At 43.1% G+C, this 24,327-nt stretch overlaps 1 protein-coding gene across 1 annotated transcript in view; it reads right to left on the reverse strand.

Moving 5' to 3' along the window:
• Positions 1-24,327, reverse strand: part of VWA3A (von Willebrand factor A domain containing 3A) — a 147,592-nt gene that overhangs the window by 16,104 nt on the left and 107,161 nt on the right. The window contains exons 22-27 of the mRNA XM_063428878.1: positions 22,636-22,794; positions 19,927-20,017; positions 18,108-18,218; positions 14,127-14,224; positions 12,486-12,638; positions 11,274-11,382 (exon numbers count right to left, since the gene is read on the reverse strand). Coding sequence (XP_063284948.1) covers positions 11,274-11,382; positions 12,486-12,638; positions 14,127-14,224; positions 18,108-18,218; positions 19,927-20,017; positions 22,636-22,794 — 721 coding nt within the window. The remainder of the gene's footprint in view (positions 1-11,273; positions 11,383-12,485; positions 12,639-14,126; positions 14,225-18,107; positions 18,219-19,926; positions 20,018-22,635; positions 22,795-24,327) is intronic.

The raw sequence follows: 24,327 nt of genomic DNA on the forward strand, positions 1-24,327 counted from the left end.
AACATTCCTGAACGTAGATCGCACCTATTAAGGGAATTGAAAAGAAAACAAGTTGCGATCGCACTGCTACAGGAAACTCATTTTAGGGGAGAGTCTCACCCCAAGTTACGCGATCGACACTTCCCTACTAACTACTTCTGCAACCACCCTTCCGCTCACAAAACTGGTGTGGCTATCCTACTGTCAGCTCACTTGGGATTCGAAGAACTAGATAGAGCACAGGACTCACTGGGGAGATACCTCTTCCTTAAAGGAGTCATTGCTGATAAGATCTACACGATAGCCTCTATATATGTTCCTAATAAGAGACAGGCACCGTTTCTCCGCAATGCACTTCAACAATTGGAGGACTTCTCGGATGGGACCCTGATTGTTGGTGGCGACTTTAATACCCCGCTGGATCCTATGCTGGACTCCTCCACAGGTCATAGTTGTATCCCACAACGTCACATCAGGTCCATCCGACAATCGCTGGACTCTCTGAGATTGGTGGACAGCTGGCGGGTGCTGAATCCTACGGTGAAAGATTACACCTATTTTTCTGCACTTCACAACCGATATTCGCGGATAGATTACCTTTTTGTCACCCAAGAAGGACTCTCTCGCCTGATGGGAGCCAACATTCTTCCGGCCACCTGGTCGGACCACGGATCAGTTGAGATGGAACTGGCCTCCCCTCTCTACAAGCCGACTGGTTGGACCTGGAGACTTAATGAAGCCTTACTACTGGATCGGGATGTCCAAGATCAGCTGCACCGGGAGTTGGAGCAATACTTCAGGGAAAATGATACCCCGGACATATCCCCGATTTCTCTGTGGGAAGCGCATAAAAGCGTGATCCGCGGCATCTTTATTCGCATCGCCTCGCAAAAACGAAAAACGTTCATGGCAGAAATGACCGAACTACATCGCACTATCTCCACACTTGAGCGCAGTCATAAACGTTCTCAGTTAAATGCTGTCTATGGAGAACTGATGGAGCATCGGAGACGGCTTAAAGCACTCCTCCTGAAACGACACCTCAGGGCGGTGCAGCGAACCAAAGGCTTCTATTATGCCCACGCCAATAAAGGTGGTAAATACCTTGCCCGGCTACTAAAAGGCCCCATGCCGCCCAGACAAATTCGCCAGCTAAAACTGACCTCAGGGGAAGTGTCTCCCTTCCCGGAGCTGATAGCAGAAGAATTCCGACTCTACTATGAGAAACTTTATAATCTACAAGCACCGATCGGGGAGAGCGAAGCCATGAGACACCGCGAGAAAATCCGCACCTATCTGTCAGACGTGGACGTGGATAAGCTGGACCGAGACTCCACGGGGCTCCTAAATACCCCAATTAGGGTGGATGAAATAGCCATGGCCTTGAAATCGTCCAAGACTGGGAAGGCCCCAGGCCCGGATGGCTTCTCTGTAGGATATTATAAAAAGTTTTCGGGATTGCTTGTACCTCGGCTCACCAACGCCATCAACGCGATAGGAGACAGGGGTCCTCTGGGCCGGGAGTCAGTTGCCGCTACCATCACTGTACTCCTGAAGCCCGGGAAGGACCCGCTACATTGCGGCAGTTACCGCCCGATATCCCTGATTAATGTGGATTCCAAGCTATTCACAAAGGTGCTGGCGAATCGCCTCAAACACCTTCTACCCGGACTGGTTCATGCTGATCAGACGGGATTCATCCCGGGTAGGGAAGCCAGGGACAGCACCCTAAGACTATTTGCCGTTCAACACCATGCTCGGAGACAGGGGACCCGGCTGATGCTTCTTTCCACGGATGCGGAGAAGGCATTTGACCGGGTCAACTGGTCATACCTGCTTGAAATGCTACAATGGCAGGGGTGTGGAGAGAGGTTCCTCGCGTGGATCTCTGCCTTGTACGCTGATCCTCGAGCAACGGTACGGGTCAATGGGGCCACGACTGCCGACTTCGCTATCCGAAACGGTACCAGACAGGGATGCCCGCTCTCACCTCTGTTATTCGCACTCCACCTAGAGCCACTTCTCCGAGCGATCAGACGGAATCCAGACATCCAGGGTTATGAATGGCATGGCACTCACCACAAAGTAGCGGCCTATGCTGATGACCTTCTCTTTTTTGTCCGCAATCCCAGGATTACACTACCTTGCCTCCTTTCGGAACTTGATAAATTCGGACAATTGTCCGGATTTAAACTTAACATCTCCAAATGTGAGGCGCTAAACATCACGCTCCCCCCGGAGGAATACCGATCTCTGGAACCACAGTTTGCGTTCAATTGGCTATCTAGTAAAATGAAATACTTAGGGGTATGGGTGACCACGAATCCGGAAGAAGTTTACGACTGCAATTTTTCACCTCTCCTTAAAAATATCCTAACGGACCTTTCCAAATGGTCCTATCCACACGTTACGTGGCACGGTAGAGTGGCAGTGCTTAAGATGAACATCCTTCCGAGGGTTCTCTACCTCCTACAGACTATACCCCTGGCCATTCCGGTGAGCTTCTTTGCGGCCCTAAAATCAGGAGTGCTCAAATATATTTGGCATGGGGGCCGCCCTCGGCTTCGCCATGACCTCTTATGCCGGCCGAGGACACAAGGTGGCCTAGCGCTCCCCGATTTCAAAAGGTATTATCAAGCTGCTATCCTACAGCGCGTTCTGGACTGGCACTCAACGTCGACACCTAAACAATGGGTAGCCCTCGATAGAGGTCTCATAGGCCCGACGCTGGAGGCGAGGGTATGGGGATCCCCCAGGAGACGGCCCACCCTGACGCCTAGCGAGGGGTTGGTCTCGCAGACCCTGCTTGGATGGCAATCCCTGAGGGAACAAGAACAGGTGTCGCCGACGCCTAGCCCACTGCTACCGATTACTCACAATGAAGAAGTTGGAGGGGGGCTCCCGACTGAGGCATGGCCTATCGAGAGTGAACGTACATTTGTACCCATATACACGGTTCTTAGTGGTGGACGATTGCGGGATCTCTCATCGCTCCTAGGGGATAGACCTCCTACCTTTCTTTCACACTTCCGCCACCTACAACTGAAACATTTTCTGGCCTCCATACCACACAATGCACGACTCCACAGGGAACTTACGTGGTTTGAGCAGCTTTGTGATCAAGGTACCACCCTAGACCACGCAATTTCATCTCTATATTTACACCTGCTCACCGGAGGCGCCTCCACACGGATGGCATTCAAACGGCAATGGGAAGGACAACTAGGGAAGGATCTCACCACCCAACAATGGGAATCCGCGCTACTTTGGCAACATAAGAGCTCTATGAGCTCTTATTATCAGGAGCTAAATTATAAGCTGATCTCCCTATGGTATAGGACACCGGTGCTGCTACACCGCATCTTCCCTTCTACTCCTCCGACGTGCTGGAGATGTCAGGAGGAGCTCGGTACAGTGATACATATCTGGTGGGAGTGCAGGCTTATCATTCCCTACTGGGATATGATTAGAGAGGCGGTTCGGCTCATCCTAAGAGATCTACCAACGTGGGGTGCAGAACTGGCTTTATTACACATCTCTGCTCTACCCATACCAGTGTACAAGAAATCAATACTACGACACCTGCTTAACGCCGCAAAAGCTAACATTCCGGCACACTGGAAGACGGACATAGTACCGACCAGAAGTGAGTGGATTAAAAGAGTGGAAGATATCCAGGGGGCAGAAGAAGCCCATGCTACCATCATGGGCCGGGTAGCCAGACACACTGAAATGTGGGCACCATGGTTCTTCTATATCGCCAGCTGCCGACAGTACGGGGACTATCAGGGGCGCGCAGCGCAACCTCCAATGCCCCCCCCTCTCTAACCTCTTTTCCTACTCTCTTCTCTTTGATCTCTGGGCCACGGGGGATCTGGGCTCGGGACTGGCTAGACCATACACAGGACGGATAATTGACATCTTACGGTACATGACTGACCTGACTACCGACTGACGATTTTCCGGTGTTCAGACTTGATGGCGGATGGTAAACCATGATCTCCGGGGATGCCCTCGGAGACCCTGGAGACCTAGGTCACGCTGGACACTTACTAAATTTGGGCGACCACCGCTCTAGTCCACCCCCTCAATGCCCCGGGATGGTGCCCATACGTACTTACGCATTGAGAACTCGTGACCTTTGACATGGGCGATCAACTGACCCCCTTTTTAAATGGTTTAGTGGTTTGTTGGGTGTACTAGCCGGTGGATATATCTCGAGCTCCGCTGTGGCACACTGTCTGGAGGGATGATCTCCCACCACCGCAGAGTCTTAGAGCCTGAATATTGGCCTTATCTGGGGATACACTAGGTAAAGGGGTTATGCATGTGAAGTGATGAGGCAGTACTCTATATCGTCTTCACAGACCCAGAATTCTAAACCTCTACGTTGCTAACGGTTGACCCAATTTTCCTAACTCTGCTCTCATGGGATAGATCATGCCAACTATCTCTGCCTAACCTAAAGCAACGTCACACCTAGAATAGTCACTGGTGCACCCATGTAAATACCTTGGGAATGTTCTGAGGTACTGCTCATTTACATATCTGAACCTGACAGCTGGGGACCTGCTACTGACCCACAAGAGGAAGCTCGAATCTCCTGATCCGATATAGGTTAATCGTATTGCTCCTGTTTAAATCACAATTTACTAGATATTAAAACTTTGTATACATGTCTTGCTAATGCCTTGAAAATTTTGCTCGTTTATCTGGCCTGCGAGCCAACTCTGTATTATTTACTATGCCTTAATAAACAGATTTACAAAAAAAAATATATCACGCTATGTGAATTGCACTGTGGATATAATAGGTGTTTGCTCTATGCTACTCTGGGTTGAGTTACTTATAAATCTGTGTCCATGATTTAAACACCTAATACAAAAGGTTATATATTACAATAATAAGGATGACATTAATGAACATGTCAAGTTTTTTTGACATCACATTAAAAGATTCATGTCCAAGGCGAATTGTACAAAATGAGACAGCAATGGATTAAGAAGATACTGCTTTGGTCAAGACCAGAAACTGGTTCCCTCATTTTCAAGATGTTGCCATGGACCTACCTTCGGAAGGAGCTGCTGGTGATTTCATATGCCAAAAGTTAGATTACTTATGAGCTCTCACATACGGGGAGTCCAAAACAGGGGTGTATAAATGATCCCATGGCTCTTCTCCCATATGCAATAAGATGAAGAGTAAAAGTCCTACGCTACTAGACAGGCATTAAAATGTATTCCCAACTGCAAGCCTGGAGTCCATGACATATACACCAAAGGTACATTTCTACAAGCTAGGGCAAAATATTTACTCTCCAATGGCTAGTGGATATTTTGAGAAAAGATAATGTCATAGACATTTCCTACACATTTCCATCAACCATCACAAATGAAGGCAGAGGGGAATGGCAGGATGTGGTAGTAGAATTGCTATATTTTGCCATAAAATCTGACCAAAGTCTCATGTTTAGCTTCTGATTGTGTTGGAATTTTGATAAAACTCCATTAAAGTGAATATGACTTTTTCATATACGTATATTCTATTTATTATGAAAAATTCAAAATTGATAGTGCCATTTTAAATGTGCTGGAAAATTTGGGACAAAATTCTAGCAATATAGCAATCACTATGAAAACCAAAATGCTTATTGTGCTTGATTCCAGAGGTTGGTAAAATTAAAGCAACAAGTATAAATATTTTTTATGTATTACATATTTGATTATTTTTACTCTACCCACTAGAGCAACTTGTTTCTTCCATCATTTCGATATCAATGACTTAATATAATAAAGTACTCAGTGCTACTATTACAGACAATGAGAGAACAGGAAGACCTGTATTTCTAAAAGGGGCATATCATTCCTAAATGGAAACGTTGGTATTGCTGTTTCACTATGTGTAAACTAGGCTTAACCTTTCAAGTACAATGCTACCTGTCAGGCCTAAGTTTTACTTGCAAATGGAAACCTAATCTTCTAGTGGGACCACCGGGATAGAACAGGAGAGAAGCAGAAAAATACAAATGTAATAACTTCTTAGCTATACAAGGAATTTTGCATGGCAGTACAGGATTTGAAAGATAATCGCAGAGAAGTTAGAGAACACATATATTATAAGTTCACTGTGACTAAGTGACTTTTCGTTTAAAGTGATCCTGCATGTCTACAAGTATGAGAGAAGAGAAGAACTTACTTGTGATCTCTCTTCATTATAACTATGTAAACCTGTCTAGAATGCATCCAGACTTCGAAGACGTCCCATAATGATGCCTGATGGTTGTCGAGTGAGGTCTGGTGGTTACACTACATATGTCTTCATATTTGCATAGCTCTAAACAGCCAATTACTTGGAACACTCCCTGGTTTAACCCCACTGCTGATGATCACATATATTAGCTGAACAACCATTGTTACAACCAGTTGTTGGCTTAAAGAAAAATGAGAGCGGTGGGCAAATGCAAATATTACAAGTTTTAGAATGACGTGTGCACTTACGTTTTAGTTATGGCCTTGTATCTTTGCCAAGTTAAGGGAGGTCCTAAAATGAACATCTAAGGTATAAATATGTGTACCTTTTCAATGTTAAGACACAGAGAGGAGATTTGGAGACAGACGCTCCACCTTATAATGACAGAGAGGCTGACACGATGACATGTTCAGGAGGGTATGTTTATCTATTAAGATATTGCAAGCATCTAGTTTAATTTTATAAACTCTGCAATAAAATATTGTAATGGGGGGGCGAGGCCGGGCCGCAAGCCGCATGGTGGCTGTGGCGAAACCAACCTCGCCACTGGGCCCTGGAGAAGCCTGTTTGCTAGCCTCCTACCTACTGACTATGGCCCCTGGGTTATTTGGGGCATATTGTACTGTATATTGCTGCTACTGGCCCTTTTAACAGCATCTATGGACATATTGGGACTTTTGGGACTACTGTCCCTTTAAGACTGTGCTACATATTCTAGTGTACTGCCTGTAATATTATATGTGTATTTGTGTGTTAAGTTTAACCTGGGATATGTATGCAGCATTCCTCTGATTGTTCGGTAGAATCACTCCATTCATTATATTGAGTGAAACTACCGAACAACCAGACCACCCAGGAATAAGTGTGCCTCCAATTACAGTTTGCAACAATGTTGCAAACGGGTAATTGGCAATCAGTGTAATGTATTCTTTGTCCTCTGGGTGGCCGCCATTCGGGAAAAAAACACGTGGCGGCGGCCATCTTTAACTACCGAACAGCGGTGTTTTGCCATCGAGTGTCTGGAACTGAAATCGGACACTCGACTAGGCAAACACCGCTGAGACCTCCATACTCCCAGAAATTCGTATAGAAACTACCGAATGACCCGCCGTTCGGTAGAAAGAACCCCACAAACAAGGGAATTCATTCAAACCCTCTCCAGGCTCTATAACACAGGCAATTCGCCTGTTTTCATTCCCTTGTTTGTGACCGACCGCAGGGCCAAAATGCATGGAACTGTTTTCGGATACTTTACCCATGCGGTCGGTCAAATCTTTGGAACCTCATATCTCCCGAACTGTTCATCCGAATGACTTGAATTTTGAATATGTTGTCCCTCTGAATAAGGGTTTTTGGGGTACATCCAGAACTTGGCTGGAAAAGTGTACCGGATAATTGGGTTTAATGTTATCTGAGGGGAGGGGATGTGTGGGCTGAACCATGTATGTGATTGGTTATTTTATGCCTCCCCCTGGGTGTGGCCTGTATGTGTATTATTGTAATAAAAGCCAGGCTGGATGAGACAGTCCAGAGTTCCTGTTTTACCCTCAAAGTCATGTGTCGTCTCATTATTGGGGGAAGGATTTATTGTATGCTGTTCCAGTTGACTGCTAGGAGTACAAGCCTATTCGTATGGTTCCTATTCAATGGTCTACAGCATTCATACGCTTGGGAGAATTTAAAGGTTTCTCGGATTCGGTGATTATGGTGTCTGCCAGAGTGCTTGGAGTCCTCAGGAAGCACTAGGAGCATCCATTAACGGAGGTACCAAGTCGGGGTGCCAGGTGATCCGTTACAGTGGCAAACTACCAGGGCTCCAAGCCCTAGCCACAAAGAATGGCATTAACACCGACTAAGAACGGCCCTTAGAGCCGGACAAAAGCACAGAATCAACAAGAGAACTACCACAGCTCCGGATTGATACCACACATGTATTTAATGCACCGGGAGGGATGAAACCGACACACCCGGCCTACCAACCACAAGCAACGACATTGCATAAATGAGACCCGGCAACGGAGGACCGCACCAAGAGGCACATATGCCAGAGACACACACTGCCATGGAGTGCAGCACTGGCTCGGGGCACGGCCCCGTTCCCCCCCCCGGCCAGTGGGGGTAATCCCAGCCACGTGAGGACCGCACACGCCGAGGCAGGAGCTTCCAGCCAGAACCTGTGCCGCTCCCCTACACTGGCAGAGGCTGTCATACTGGGACCCGCCAGCAGTGTGAAGCGGAAGACGGCGGACCCGTGCATGGGGGGAGACCTCGGCGCCCGCCGCTTGACCTGTGGAGGCCGGGGCCGCGGACGGACTGCCCGGGCGGCCCAGGAGCCGATGCCATGACCGCTCTACCTCCGGATGAGGAGGGAACCCAGAGAAATCTGTCCCCACCACTGCGTGCCTCCGGCGGACTGGTGGCTGAGAGGCCATGCAGCCCCTGCTCTGCAGAAGTGGCCGGAGATGGGAGAGACATATGGAGCGGGTTGTGGACCCACCGGGGCACTGGAGGTACGGGGGAGGTGCAGGGGACACTGGGAGTGCAGACTTTTTGGGTGGGGGGACCGCAACAGCCCATGTTGCCCCCGAGTGCCCACCGGGCCGCGGTGCTAACGGAGGGCAGCCTGGGCCAGGCTGGGGGCCGGCCGGGACCTGGCAGCCGGGGTGACGGGGGAGCGCTGGATGCTCCCTTACCTGCATGGGCGACCCGACCGCTTTGCACGTTCACAAGGGCCATGCACGACATCACTCCCACACAGTCAGCCAGACTAAGTAATCTTCGGATGGAATATATAGGTGTCAGACGCCAAACCTGGAACTTATGCATTGAGCTATACCTATGGGGCGCTCCCTAGACGCAAACCTCAAGGTGACACCGAGAAACCGTATTGAGAGACACGTATAAATACCTACAATGGTCCATGAGTGACTCTTTAAAATTTGTACAGCTATTTCCCAGCATGTCTGTTGTGCAATTAATAATAAAGCTAATAGCTATGATTTGCTATAGCCTCGCGATGCCAGACAAATGCACCACAAAAGTTTTAAAGTCCTTATGTTACAACCTTACGTTTTACACAGTTCACTATACAGAGTACAGCATGTTAAATAATGAGGTAGTATGTACAACCCTTTTACCAGAACTGCATTGTTAGCAACAGCCTACGTCAGACCGCGCATTATCAGAGGATTATTTTGTTATGAAAGAACACTTGCCGGTGTACATATTCATTTGCATGTATTGCATAATTCCTTGTAGAATACTTACAAGATAACACTGAGTGATCGGCACTAGAAACCGAAACAACGACTAAGTTATTATAACATAACTATTTGCTAGCAATTCTACTAGCACACTGTATAGATGAGAGTTGATTATATAGCATTCAAAATTACATTAGTCACACAGTACCATGCTCGGGCTAGCAGAGCGGAATATAAAAGGCCTAGCTTTTTCATTATCCACATAGGTAGCTTAATTAAATGACACTGCCTCTATATGCCTCCTTACTGCAACACTGCATTTCATAAGGGTCCATTCAGAACCATCCTACACTGTTCTTAGCAATACTCAATTTTGACCTGTTAATGTAACAGCACACATACGCCGATTAAGCAATAGCCTAAGATCAACATTTAGTCGCACGCAGACTGATATACGTGATCGGCTCATGATACGAACATACGCATCAGCTTCCATAACTGAGTAATTAGCCGGACACAGGTCGTTATTTGTATGTCTTAGGGACATGAATGTTGAAACGTTATATCAGAATACTCTGGTCATGTGTTCGTTTTAAGCTTAGACATGTGCATCCCTGCAAAGTTTATATACGTTTATATGATCTGATCAATTTGCTTCTGCTCAGGCGACAATCTGCATCTATTCTTATATACCGATATTTAAGCCTCTGCGTAGGCGACTGTTCGCTTTCATGAAAACCTGTTTGATATAAGAATTCAAGACATGATAACAATAAACATATTTAAAAAATAAAATAAAAAAATATTGTAATGGATTGTATATGTCTATATTTATATTTTTATAGAATAAATATCTAAAAAGACAAAACTTTATTGCTTCCAAGACAATCCTTATTTTATATTCTATTCTCAATTATTTATATATTTTAAATAGAGGATCTCTTACTAACTATATAACATTATGGCTAAGATATCTGTATGGTTAGCCCTGCTAAGTTCTATGCTTTAAGACGTTATAGTGGTAAATAAGGGAACCAGCCGCGGTTACACCATTGCACACTACTCAGATCTTAATTTTGACTCGTCAGGGCTGAATTTTCAGTAGCCAATAATTAGAGGAAATTCTGAGCCTTCAATATGCATTTGTTCTCCGTTTTTTAGGGATATTACTTTGAAACATAATAAATGGTTTTGAAGGAAACATGTGTAACAAGTGCTGTTTTCTAGTTTAAATTAACAAAGAAAACAGATAGAGTTAGTGTATTCCTAAAACGGAAGCTAACATATGAAGAATCTAGGGGATTGAGAAATCCAAGTTAGTTTGGTAGCTTCATAACGTAGTGTAACAGGTTACAGTATATTTAAAAAGAATGAAAATATAAACTATTTATAAAATATAAAAAATATATATAAACTATTAATTTAATATAAAAATGTTTAGCCATTGGCATTCCTATAAGGGACTCTGTCATTCTCCGTCTCCATTACATATAGAAATTGAATGTATAGATTGTGCTTGTGAAATCCCCCGAAATTGTATATTAAAATATATATTTATCCGCAGATCACCCTTGGATCCTCAATGATGACCAGTCTTCCTACTGATGTGTTTGACATTACACAAGGGGCCAGGTTGACAGAGCTGCCGAGACATTTGGCACACTAACACGAAAATGTTGAAATAACTTCTATTGCAATAACTTCTATTGCAATATATTTTGGAAGACCTTTGAAAAAACACAGTGAGTTTGAAAATCATTATTCTAAATCAAAGCAAAGCAGCTATTGTTTTGTTTCACCATGCATGACCAACCTGTGCTACAGAATGAAGACAGGGTTTACCTGACAAAAGCCATTGCATTCTCTCAATGTAACGTCTGAGTACTTTCTCTAGTTGCTCGATGTATTCCTCCAGCTCCTTGGGCTGAAATTGCAGATGTTTCACCACTCCCTACAGTATAAGAAAGATGTTGTTTTCAGACTTGGTAAATGTGAACATAAACAGTATTTAGAAGGTGGTGAAGAATAAAAAAAATCTGTTCATTAGAATAAATAAATAAAAAACATTTTCCACTATTAAAATAAGACATGGCAGGTATTGTGCGTAAATGGAGAGTGGGATGAATGTTGGTGAATTAGGGACGATATGTTTTAGCTGTGTATAGCACACACATCAGTGGAGAAGGGGACAGTGTGGAGAGTGTGGACAGAGAAGAGAGTGGGAAGAGAGCAAGAGCATAGAGAAAGGGAAAAGAGAGGGAAGAGAGTGAGAGAATAGAAGGACGATTGATGGAAAAACTAAGGTAATCTTAAAAGACAGACAAATCAATGGATGATCCATTTCTGATGATCAAATGGGTAGACTGAGAGAGTGAAGAAATAGTACAAGGGAGTCGAGGTGAAGGTTTAGAGGGGAATAAGGGGTGCATGGCAGGAGGGATATAGTGATTTAGGGGGGCATGGCAAGTCAGGATGAGATCAAAGGTGCCATTACGTGTGCAGGAGAAAACTGGGTCCAAAATAAGCCAAAGGAGGAGATCAAGGAACAGTATGTGAATGCAGTGCGTACTGAAATAGCAGTTAAAATCACCAATCCAAATTGTAGGGCACCTACGTTATGTGTGAAAAAAACAACAGGTATTTAAGAATGGTCAAATGCCCTGCCTACCAGTATATGTAAGGACCTTGGTGGCATTTTTGGGGATGCACCTTACTAAAAACCAAACCAGAATGTTAAAAAAAAGGCCTGTACATGGGCACATTGCCAAACACCAGTAGTAGTGTATTTACACAAAGCTTCTATGCTTATAGGGTGTTGTAGGTTGTTGCTGATTCCTGTAAAGAAGTCCTGTAGTGTGCTTAGGAGAGCCACCATCTATAGTGCAGACATGCAAAGGGTTAGAATAAAGTCATAGGAGAGAGATCTACTTTTATGCAGACTAAAAAGCCGCAAAATGAATACAAAGTGTTGGGTGGGAGAGGTTAAAGACAATTACACATCATTCATATGAACATTGCAGTGGATGCTTTAGTATAAAGCAAAAAGTGACTCACATTGACTTCTACGCTTGGGAAGATAGTACAGTATTTTGCAGAAACTTTCTTGTGTAACGTAGGCACCATTCGTTTCTGATGAGTGCAGTCTGGGCCGAATATCAGTTTGGGCAACTCCAGTCTCAGTTTCTTCAAACTGTACTTCTTTAACCACTTTTCAGCAAATTAAATCAACAATTAATATAGATCAGTAAAAAACAATGATATATGGTAGTTGAAGATTTTTTTTCTAAATTTAGCAAGTAAGGGCTTAAGTAAATAAATCCCATTTTCAAGTTTCCACAATGGCTTTTTTTATTGAATAAACAGACATTTTAAAGAGGATGGAAAGCAAACTAATTTTAATTACAGGTTTAATTTGGAGCACTTTTATTAACTATTGTATAAAAACCGCTTCTATTTGGCTTTTACATATATCTAGCCTTTAAAAATGAAACATTACAAATATGAGTTTGATTGTACATATATAGGGTTATCCAATTTTGTTTAATGGTGCCGCATCTGATTCAGGGGCCTAGCCATAGGGATAGCATAGTCTACTATTTATCAAAAACAAGAGACCTAGGTAATAAAATATTAACAAAAAAAGGAAACTTAGAATATTAACATATATAGCAAAAAAATTGAAATAAATATTAAGTGCTCTATGCTAAAAGGCGCTTAGACAAATAGAAAAGTGCAAAGGGAAAGAAGCTTCCACACAAACGTAGGGACTCCCCACCCTACTGTAACAGAATATACAATTTATTAGTAAATGGTAAGAATATACCAATAGTAAGAAAAGTCGTAAAGCTTAAATTTAGTGTTACACTTACCTCTAGGAGTTGAAAACACCCTACATGTGTTTTTTATTTATCTTTACAGTGTTGTCATTTTTCAACCCCTAAGGGTAAGTGTAACACTAATTTTAGCGCTACACACTTTTCTTACTATTGGTATATTCTTACCATTTAGTAATAAATTGTATATTCATTTACATTGCTGCCTAAGACCCCTTTAGTGGCTGTCACTCAAGCAGCCACGAGAGGGACTTCCTGTATGAGGTCCTGCAATCTGACGGTCAGCGTCTATCCATGAGCACTATGCTCCCAATGTTTCCCTATAGGGAAGAATTGGATTGACCGAGATCATCAAAACCGATGATCTCAACCAGGGAGGTGCGCTGTGGGAGAAAATGTAAGCAAATCTGCATTGATATAGATGGGACAATATTTTAATTAGTTAGTAGGAAACTATAGTATTAGCAATACATGTTTCTATTTCTAACGCTAATAGTGTTTAATATACATTAGTCTAAATCAGGGGCAACATTCGGCACTCCAGATGTTGAGGACTACAACTCCTCTGATGCTTTGCCAGTATTATGGCTGTAAGAGCATTATGGTAGATGTAGCCTACAAAATCTGGAATGCCAGAAGTTGAGAGGTCCTGGTCTAAACTATAATATGCAAACATGTTGAATGCTAGATTTATTTTTACATTATGTTATTCATAAAGAGGCAATATCTGTGTGATTGTTAGTCATAATAATGTCTGTTTTAGCTTTCTCCAATTTTATAGTAATGTTATTGATATGCAGACATATGTTTGTGCCTTATACAGTATGCTTTTTCTATATATTTGCCATGTTGTATAACTTACCGCTTTAGTCGAACAAATGTCTTCTTCTTTAGGCAATACAATGAAGGGAACGGCTTTTCTTATAGTATCTGTTGACGGATAGTCTTTGTATACAACCCCTGATCATTGACAAATGGACGTAATGAGATATTTGGTTGCACTTATGCAGACACAACTAACTTTACAAACAAAGTAATCTGCAAACAAAAGTAAAATGCTGAATGCATTGTTTTATTCGCCTTTCTATTTACTTCTTTACATTGTGAATTCAATGGGCACAATTTGGCTATAAAGTAAACATTCAGACTGCACCATCATCCAGATTAACCATATTTCACAAAGATTGGCTGGAAGAGTAATGAAATAAAGATGAATGTGATTCCCCGTGTCTCTAGGCCTTTTCGATTTAAATGATGATCTTTGAAAGCTGAGATAATATCTTGATCGAAGCCTTGGAAGCGGAGATCTGTTGTGGCTAGTTTGAAGTAGCTGACTATAATGTTATGATAGTACACATTGGAAATGAAGAAATTCATACAGGTGGCTTTTACACGGTTGCAAAACACTCATCACCCTGTAGTCCTGCATTGTTGCCATCTAGTCTCTGCGGGATTGACTCTGCTTGGGGACTTTTCTCCATGAAGGCTATTCCTCCCTAATGATGCTACATAATGGCTTCACTGGTGTTATGCTTGGGCATAGGGCTACCTAAGAAGCAATCACCATGGAAAACAATATAATGTATCTCAACATTTATCACTTTTCACCAAGAATAGCAGCTGTTGTTCCTTGATTAATCTCCCCTGTACATTTGCTACCATTTCTGCTAATAATAATGACAATTACACTTTGAAGTTAATTTGGGGGCACATTTCAGAGCAACTCAGAACCTGCTATAAATTACTTTAAACATATACAAATTCAATGCAGAGTATAGGTGTTCAGACAGAGTTCAGGAGTTCAGAGAGTTGGCCCTGCCAGATTTTGGATATTCATAGTAGAGACGTACTGGATACCGCACTCACCAGGTAACCCAGGTACTCTGAAACCAAGGTTGGCCAGGCCTCCCTTCCAAAATATGAAGAATAAAGAACGGTTCAGTCACTATAGGAATAACAAAAAATAGTAGCTTTATTGGTGCAAAAACAGCAAAGTTTCGACCCTACTTGATAAAGACCCTGTAGGTTCGAAACGTTGCTGTTTTTGCAACAATAAAGCTACTATTTTTTTGTTATACCTATAGTAACCGTTCTTCATTCTTCATATTTTGGATATTCATAGGCACATTGTGTTTTACTTTTCTGCTTTTTGCAGGAGAAAAGATAGAAAAATACCAAATATACCTGGTGGTTAGGGTAACCATCCAGCATTCAAGGGTTAAAAACACATACATCTAATTAAAAAGAAACAGAGTCCCTAAGCTGGTGGTATGGTAAATGGAGAGGGCTGGGATTAATCGAGGGGTGGATGGACTGTCACCTTCCCTCACACAAAGAGCATCAATGTAAAAATTATTTAGCAGATTAGCGGGTGTGCAGGACACCTATTAAGTATTAACCCTTACACTGTTGTCTATGCTGTGAGGGAATGGCCAGGGCTTTCAGACAAATTCTGCCAGTTATTGTGTAGTGCAAACAAAACTCTAATTTCATCTATTTTTAACCAATTGCCCACTTCAGCAGGCCAACTTCCTCTTTAATTCAAGAGTATATAATCTGAAAATTTATCAGGACTTAATTTCAGGGTTAAAGGACCACTATAGGCACCCAGACCACTTCAGCTTAATGAAGTGGTCTGGGTGCCACGTCCATCCATTGAGAATGCTCTTGCCGCGCATGTGCATTCAGTCGATGACGTCGGAAGGAGGAGAGTCCTCAGCGCCGAGGGAGCCCGGCACTGGAGAAAGGTGAGTTTTGTTTTTTTTAAATTCTTTATTTTTGTAGTGCGTATATTTGTCACAGGCATACATATGGTACCCTAACGGCATTCCATATGCAGGTTTCAAGACATTGGTTACAGTAGGGGGTACATAGACAATGCACTTTTTTGTTATTTGTAAAGACGAAATATGCATGAAAAACACGCGTACAAAACAGGCTTAGAAGACAGGCATATAAATCAAGCTTAGAAAACAGGTGTATAAATCAGGCTTTTACGTCAGGCTTTTAAATCAGGCTTTGCAATCTGGCTTTAAATCAGGTTTTTATATGCATTTCTCTTGACTGCCTGAGCTATACATGTGCAGTTGCCATTTTATGCTATACTTTAGCTGGGTGACTTAAAATTGAACATAACATATTTGACGAACACTAAAACAGCGTCACCCATAATGATTAAATTTGCCACTGGCCGGGTATATGGGAAGCATTATCAAGCATTCTCTATCAGCCTTAGGGTATGTTACAGTCCCGGGTCATGTATTTATTATCCTATACCAGTCGGCAGGTTACTCAGGGTGTGGGTCCTAGGGAAGTCCCAGCCTTCTGTGGTCGGAGCGTTGTGGGGGATGTGCCTCCCGCCCCAGGCCGGGTTGCAGGCCCGCATCTTGGATCCACGGTCTTGGTGCCTCAGAGAGTCCAAGTCCTGCCCTTCGTGAGGGGGACAGGCGGACCTGATGTCATGTCTCCGCTGGATGCGGGCGGTCCTCTGTCCGTGTGGGTGATGCGCAGGGGTCTCCCCCTCTGCGGCCTGCGGCCTAGGTGGGCCAGGATGTGGGATTCATCGCGTGTGCTTCGATAGAGTGCCCAGTGGCTTCCCGCCATCTTCTCCACCCATTCTGCATCTGTACTCCTGTGTGTTGTGTGAGGGTGCAGCATACCCCTGTCTTGCCTCTAGGGTTGCACATAATCGCTGACCAAGTACATGCAGGGGTCTGTAGATGTGGTCATGCTGCCGCTTCCCGTGTCGCCAGGTCTGTGCTCCACAGACTCCTGAGGCCGCCGCCATCTTGGCTGAGGGAGTCTCGGGATTTGCTGTCTCAGGATTTGAGGCTCGTTGGTGCAGCCGGCCAGCCAGTGTGGACCGGGATATCCCCCACCGGTCCAAAGGGGGGGGGGAACGGAGCTGTAGCTTGCCCTGCGGACGCCCAGTGCCGCACAGTACAGGCAAGCGGCCGTCTTGCCTGTCCGACGGGCTCACCAGGCCTCACTCGCCTCTCCAGCGTTTGCAGAGGGAGCCGCTTCCAGAAACTTGTCGCTTGCTTCATTAGGTTGCTGACGCAGGTATGTCACACATTAAGGGCAATAGGGCACTCTGGAGCTCCTGCAGGGCGCTTTCAATACGGTTAGTAGCCGGAGCTTCCCGAAAGTGCTGCCAGTCGCCATGCTGCCCAGGCCCCGCCCCCAAAGGTGAGTTTTTAACCCCCTTCCTCCCCCTTCAGCCTGGCGGGAGTGGGACCCTGAGGGTGGGGGCACCCTCAGGGCACTATAGTGCCAGGAAAACAAGTTTGTTTTCCTGGCACGATAGTGGTCCTTTAACAAAGCAATTCTTGGAAAATCCTAATTCACAAAATAATTTTAGAACAGATCACTACTGGAGCTTACTTAGATTCATTTGCAGCTAGGGTTGCAAAATGCAGACGAATTGATAATTTTTGTAAAAACTCCACTAGTAAATACTGAAACAACTGGTGTAGTTATTTTGATCCCAAGCACATAAATAAAGCAGCCTGTGTCCTTGGTGGCCTCCCTGTATGATGTGCTAAATTACACATAACAATTATTGGGAGGTGCGAAGTTGTGCACTGTCACCTTCTGTCTCTGAGTGTTGTAAATGAGAGAAAGAAAAATTAAAAGATGTCCTGCTTCTCCTACAAGAAAACTAGACAATTTCTACAGACCCTCTACCGTCTGCAATGCTTTATATGTTTCAATAATGACTTCATGCTTTCCAAGTACCGTGGTGATGTTTATTTCACATATTGTTGATGTATTTGTGTGTTGCAAACAAAAAAAAAACTAATCTGAAGGTTCTGATTACTAAATTCAAGACTTTTCCACTCACCAACATCCTTTCCATTTTCGGTATAAAACACGTTAAATGACAGCTTAGGTTGTTTCTTTTGTTTTGTCTTCTTGTTGGAAACAGACAGCGGCCAATCTTTAAAGGGTTGTGCTGAAAGTACATTCATATACATTTCTTGAAGGTACCATGAGCAATCTTATCTAGTTATTATTTATACAAACTACACAGAAAATAACCATTACTAGACATTGCCAGCTCTGTGATTTGGAGGATGCAGAAAGGATTTAGGAAGTAATCCTCTCACTCCCTTGTTGTCACGCGGGTGGCAGTACAGAGACCAGGACCCCTGTGTGCCTGATGATGGTCAGAGTAAACCTTGTGGAACTGAACAATCAGGGGCCTGGTGCAGGCTTTGAGCACCAGGATTTGTGCGGCAACATCCAGGGCAGTTTCTGCGGATCCCAGGAACTTGGAGAAAATATGCAGACCTCCCAGGATCTGGATAGGGAGGCTCTGCAGCAGATATGTATCCAGTACTAGAAACAAGGCAAGACTAGAACAGGCACCAAACAAGATAAGACAAGACTAGACTAGAGGAACCCAGAACCGGAGCAGGACAGAAAGCAGAACATGTATACAAGACATGAGGGAAACCAGAACAAGGCATGGACGGGACAGGACTGGACATGAACTGGAAAGACAACATAAAACAAGAAAAGATATATAAGGCAAAACAAGGAGACAAAACTAAGTACTAATATGTGTAATAAATATTGGAGATTTAGACATACATAAATGGCCAAGATGTATGCAGCCAACCACTGCGCCAAAGTAATCCAATTACGGTGGGTCCTAACCGCCTAGATATGCATGACTAAATAAACAATAAAACACACAGCACACTTACCTGCAAAGGAATGAGCAGAGGAAATGAAACCACTGCCTGCAGTGCCAGACTGAAACAAAAAGGATTAATGGGAAAGGAACGGGTGTGGCAACAAAAAACAAACATTTAAAGGAATCCAAGAGACTGGGAATTCCAGGAAAGGAATACAGGAATGAACCCAGAAAACCAGACATAGAATACAAAACCAGAAAAACCAAGAAAAACTAAACAAGAATTGTAAACAGAGTACTGGATATCAGAAGCCAAGACAGAAATGATCCACAGCAGGAACAGGACGTGATACTTGTTATAGCATGAAAAAACAAACCCCAAACCATATATTTATATATAGGAGAAATCTCAGGGTCTCCAGCAAAATAAAGTATACTCACAGAATCAAAAAATGAATCAACGTTTTGGCCTCCTGGGACTTTAACAAGATATATACTTAAAATTGATTTTCTCATCCCGCCTGGATGGCATATATTTAGTTCTCATTCTCTGGCCCTCTATCAGAAGCCTGGGCCTGAGTCTGTGCGGTATATTATGCATTTTTTTCATGCATTATATATATATATGTATATATATATATATATATATATATATATATATATATAAATGCATATTTGTAGTCAAGACAGACACACCTAGTAAACATGTCACTGTAGGTGTCAACCTACTCTATCAGTAGGTAGGTAGCCCTATATGCTGATGGTCCTTTAAAAACTGTGTACTTGACATGTCTGGACTTATTCTGCAATTTGGCAACTGCCTGCCTCTGTAGAACTGCTTTAATAGTAAAATCAAATTACATTAGGTGTTTATATTGCGATAAACTGTATGTGCAAAAACTCACAATAAAAATTAAAAAAAAAAGGTATAAATAAAATGGTAATATAAATTGAACGTTTGTCTTACATGTTGCAGATGGCAGAGATTGGGAGAGTATTAGAATAATAAAATGGTACATACCTGGAGGAATATCAGGCTTGCCACTACACGGGCGCCACACTAGTGCTTTTAGAGAAGGGTCCTTATTACATCCTGGATCTTCCTTTAAGCCCTGCAAATCAGAGTTTATTTAGCCAGTTTAATATTAATATTTTTTTTAAAACTGTACGCACATTCCAGGTGAAGAGGGCTAAGCTTGTTTTTGCTATTCTTCTGAAATGCTTAGAGAGATGTGGAGGCATTGAACAAGGTTTATACAATTTCGTGTAAGCTGTTGTATAGTAGACATGTGCAATTCGTTTGGGTCCGAATGAAAATTCGGCTGAATTTCGGGCAATTCGGACATTCGGGTGCTTCCGAATGTCCGAATAGCTGAATTGCCGAAGTGCCGAAATTACGAAGTGTAGTAGTGCCGAAGTGCTGAATTGCTGAAGTGTCAAAGTGCCGAAGTTCTGAAGCCCAGTATTGCCTAAGTACTAAAATACTTACCCAGTGAAAGAAGAAGAATGTTACATTGTATACAATTTTAAATAAAAAGTATACAAACATAGCCAGGATTCAGCTGTAAGCATTTGCAACACTTACAACAATCAAGTCTATCTACTAAAAGGCTGAAAGACCTGAATTGGTCTTTCAGCCAAATTAACTAATACTAAGTAAAGATTACTTAGTATTAGTAAATTATACCCCTACTCACTATATATCACGAGTAGGGGCATGTCTATTAAACAGTGAGCAGCCTGTGGCCTCCACCCCTGAGCGGTGGGTGGGGGCCCTAAATACAAATTGGGGGGGCACCTAATGTCCTCTCCCCCTGACCCCCACCCCTGAGCGGTGGGGGCCCTAAACAAGAATAGAGGGAGGGGACCTAATGTCCTCCCCCCCTGGCCCCCACCCCTGAGAGTAAAGTCTCTACATTTACCTGTCACAGCACTCTGATTGGTTGGTTTGAAATCCACCAGAGTGCTCTGTGCCATTTTACACAGCGTGGGAAAGTTCTTTGGAATTTTCCCACGCTGTGTAATTTGACTCATAACACTCTGATTGGTGGATTAAGTAACCAATCAGAGAGTTATGAGTCAAATTACACAGCATGGGAAAATTCCAAAGAACTTTCCCACGCTGTGTAAAATGACACAGAGCACTCTGATTGGTAGATTTCAAACCAACCAATCAGAGTGCTGTGACAGGTAAATGTAGAGACTTCAGTCAGTCTCTTCATTTACCGGTCAGAGCACTCTGATTGGATGGCTTAAACCCACCAATCAGAGTTCTCTGAGCCTAATTGCAGGGCGGGGGAAGGCTAAGCCCTCTCCGGGTAAAGATGGATTTTTTTTTTGCGCTCGGGTTTATTTATTTATTTATTTATTTTTTAATTGCGTCGGTTATTATGGATTTTTATTTGCCCTTTTTTGGGGCTGAAAAAAGAAGATTTTAGAAGAAAGAAAACATCAAATGGTAAGTTTATTTTTATTTTTACAGGTACTTAGTATATTATTACATTATTTTTAGGGTGAAGGGAGTAGGTAGGGCTTCATTTTTTGGGGGAGGGGGCTGACTAGGGGTTTGGGGACCCCTAGTCACCTGGGGGGGTAAATTTGTATTTAGGGCCCCCACCCTCCACTCAGGGGTGGGGGCCAGGGGGAGGACATTAGGTCTCCCCCCTTATTCTAGTTTAGGGCCCCCACCCACCGCTCAGGGGTGGGGGCCAGGGGGAGGACATTAGGTCCCCCCTTTAGTTTAAAAGCCCCCACTCGCGCATCACGGGTGGGGGCTAAGGAGAGGGGACCCTTTTTTTTTTTTTTTTAACAGTGAGCAGCCACAGGCTAATACTTAGTATTATTAATTTACTAAGTATTACTAAGTAATTTACTTATTATTACTAATTTACTAATGCTAAGTAATCTTTACCAATTTAGGTCTTTCAGCCTTTTGGTAGATAACTCCCTAATACCGTGGGAATTAGGGAGTTATCTACCAAGCGGCTGCAAGAGAAGTCCCAAAATGCCGGAGTTCCGAAGTGACGGAAGTTCCGAAGTGGCGAAGTGCCAAAGTTCCGAAGCGTCGAATTTCGGAATGCCGAACGAAGCCGGATATTTTCCCCATGCACATACTTATTGTATAGTTAATTTGATATGAATTTGAGCAGAAATAACATTCTTGCTTGAAAGCTACTTCTATTGCACAAAGCTGGAGAATATGTTTGAGATGGTTAAATATAAAAAATGTACAGCAATAAAAAAACACTTCTATATATGCTATTATATATAACAATACTTTATTTATTTTTTCTTGGCGGTTTTCTCTCCAAGGGGCCTAAAATATTTTTGTGCAGATCCTCTGGATAACCAAAATCTTGTTCATGTGAAAGGATGACGGGAATTACACCTGCTGCCCTGAGGTTTAAACAGATGTTGAAGCTTAAGTAGGTAACAATTGAGCATTCGCAACATCAATCCTGCTAAAGATTTTAAAAATAATAACACATACATTAATTATTTTGGTATAGGTATACTGAAAAAAATCAATATATATATTCCTACTAACGTCTTGCCAGTGCTAAAATAAATGTAGAATGTATTAGCACACCTTGTTGTTCCATCTTAAAATCTTTCTTTTATAAATGTCATCTGAAAGCCTGTTTCAGAAATGTCTGGAGTACTGAGGGATTATGTACAGGTAGACATGAAAAGCCGACACAATATAGACACGTAGAATGTACAAACTCACCAATCTGGCAAGTGAGAGTGCCGTAGGTTTCGGGAGAGGTAATTTGCGTGCCTTGTATTTCTCTTTTTCGTAAGGGACCACTTCTCCCCTATCTGACATGGAAGAGCTCCCAGTCTGGTTTCCTGACCGTTGTTTCAAAGATTCCACCAAATAAGCACACTACATTAGACATAATACTGCGAGTCACGACAATATTTCAAGCGCATATTGTGAAAACAAATTGAAAAATGCAATCTTTAAGATATTTAAGATGTATTTTGTACCACCTGCAAATATATGTGTGTAAAATAATCCAATAACTGTGGGAAACAAATATTCTCTTTCCCCTTGTGTCAGCATTTTTAGCTCAGTTTTTGTATATTGTATTTACATATAGAACTTTAGACTGTGTGGTATAAATTACACCATAAAAAAGGTATAGTGATTGTAACAAAACACAATATATTAGTATATGGGGTGCCAGGCATCCAGAGCTTAATATCTGAATGGGTGGCACAAATAAGGTGCAGTTCTATGAAGTTAAAGATATATCTCATTGAAGTGGTCTGGGTGCATTTTTAGAGAAACTACAATGTTTACATTTCGGGGCTAATTCCACCTCTAGTGGCTGTCATATTGACAGCCACTAGATGCACTTCCTGGTGCCTAGCAGAGTTTTACTCTGTGAAATGACTTTGAATATTGTGACAAATGCTCCTTCCCACGTACGTTTGCCACGAACTGGAGGAGTGTAGAAGCTGGCCTCCTGCTCACGTACTATGGCCCAGGTCTGGGACACCGTTTGGGAGTTACCCTGCCCAGCCGCCATTAGTAGTTTTCCCTGGGTGCCTGAGACTAAGAGGAACAAACGCTATCTAAGAGCCATGCGGAACACCCTCTCTTGCAGCCGCAGGAGCTCCTGAAAGTTGACTGGCAAAAGCACCAAACGCCCTGGAACTATTTTGGGCATAGGACCATGTGTGCGGCTGGTCAGAACTGCAACACGGTGGCGTTTCCCCTACACTGCATGGATCTGAGCGCTATTTGGAGAACTTGGGTGCTCAGATCAGGGCTATTTAACAATGTATTGTTTGTGGGGTCCCCTTTGTTCGCAAATCATGTTTAGGTTTGATTAGAAGATTGTGCCTGTCCCATTCTAAATATGATAGGAATGAGGCTTGATTATTAATCTTTGGGTGGGTATTAGTGTTCCTGTTGGATATGATACTGGAACACAAGGCTAATGGCCATTAACATATCACAGGACCCACTATCTAAGCGAGAATCTAGACATATGTCAAATTAGAGAGTTAGTTTATACTGAAACCAGACTTCCAGGCCACTTATGTGTGACTTCTCAGACCTTACACAGCAGCTCTGCTGGGGTCCTGGCTTCAAAGAGAAATTTAGGTTGTAAGCTCTGGCCTCCCATACAATCAAATTAACCCCTTTTGAAATTGACAATACCACCTCTACCAGGCAGCCAGTTCATTTATGCACGAACATAACTTTCGTTTTACCGAACAGATCTGAGCACTTTTTGGATATGTTGTGCGCTTTGATCGTGGCTATTCGGGAATATAATGTTTGTGGGATTCCGATGCTGTTGTCATAAAAAATTGTATGTAAGTTTTCCTATTTGAGAGATAGTTGGATTAGCTTAATTGGAGCTCAATTATCTCTCAAACACAGTGGCTTGTGGGAAGGAAACCC

This window comes from Pelobates fuscus, chromosome 8 (genome assembly GCF_036172605.1).
Source record: "Pelobates fuscus isolate aPelFus1 chromosome 8, aPelFus1.pri, whole genome shotgun sequence".
Classification (NCBI taxonomy): domain Eukaryota; kingdom Metazoa; phylum Chordata; class Amphibia; order Anura; family Pelobatidae; genus Pelobates; species Pelobates fuscus.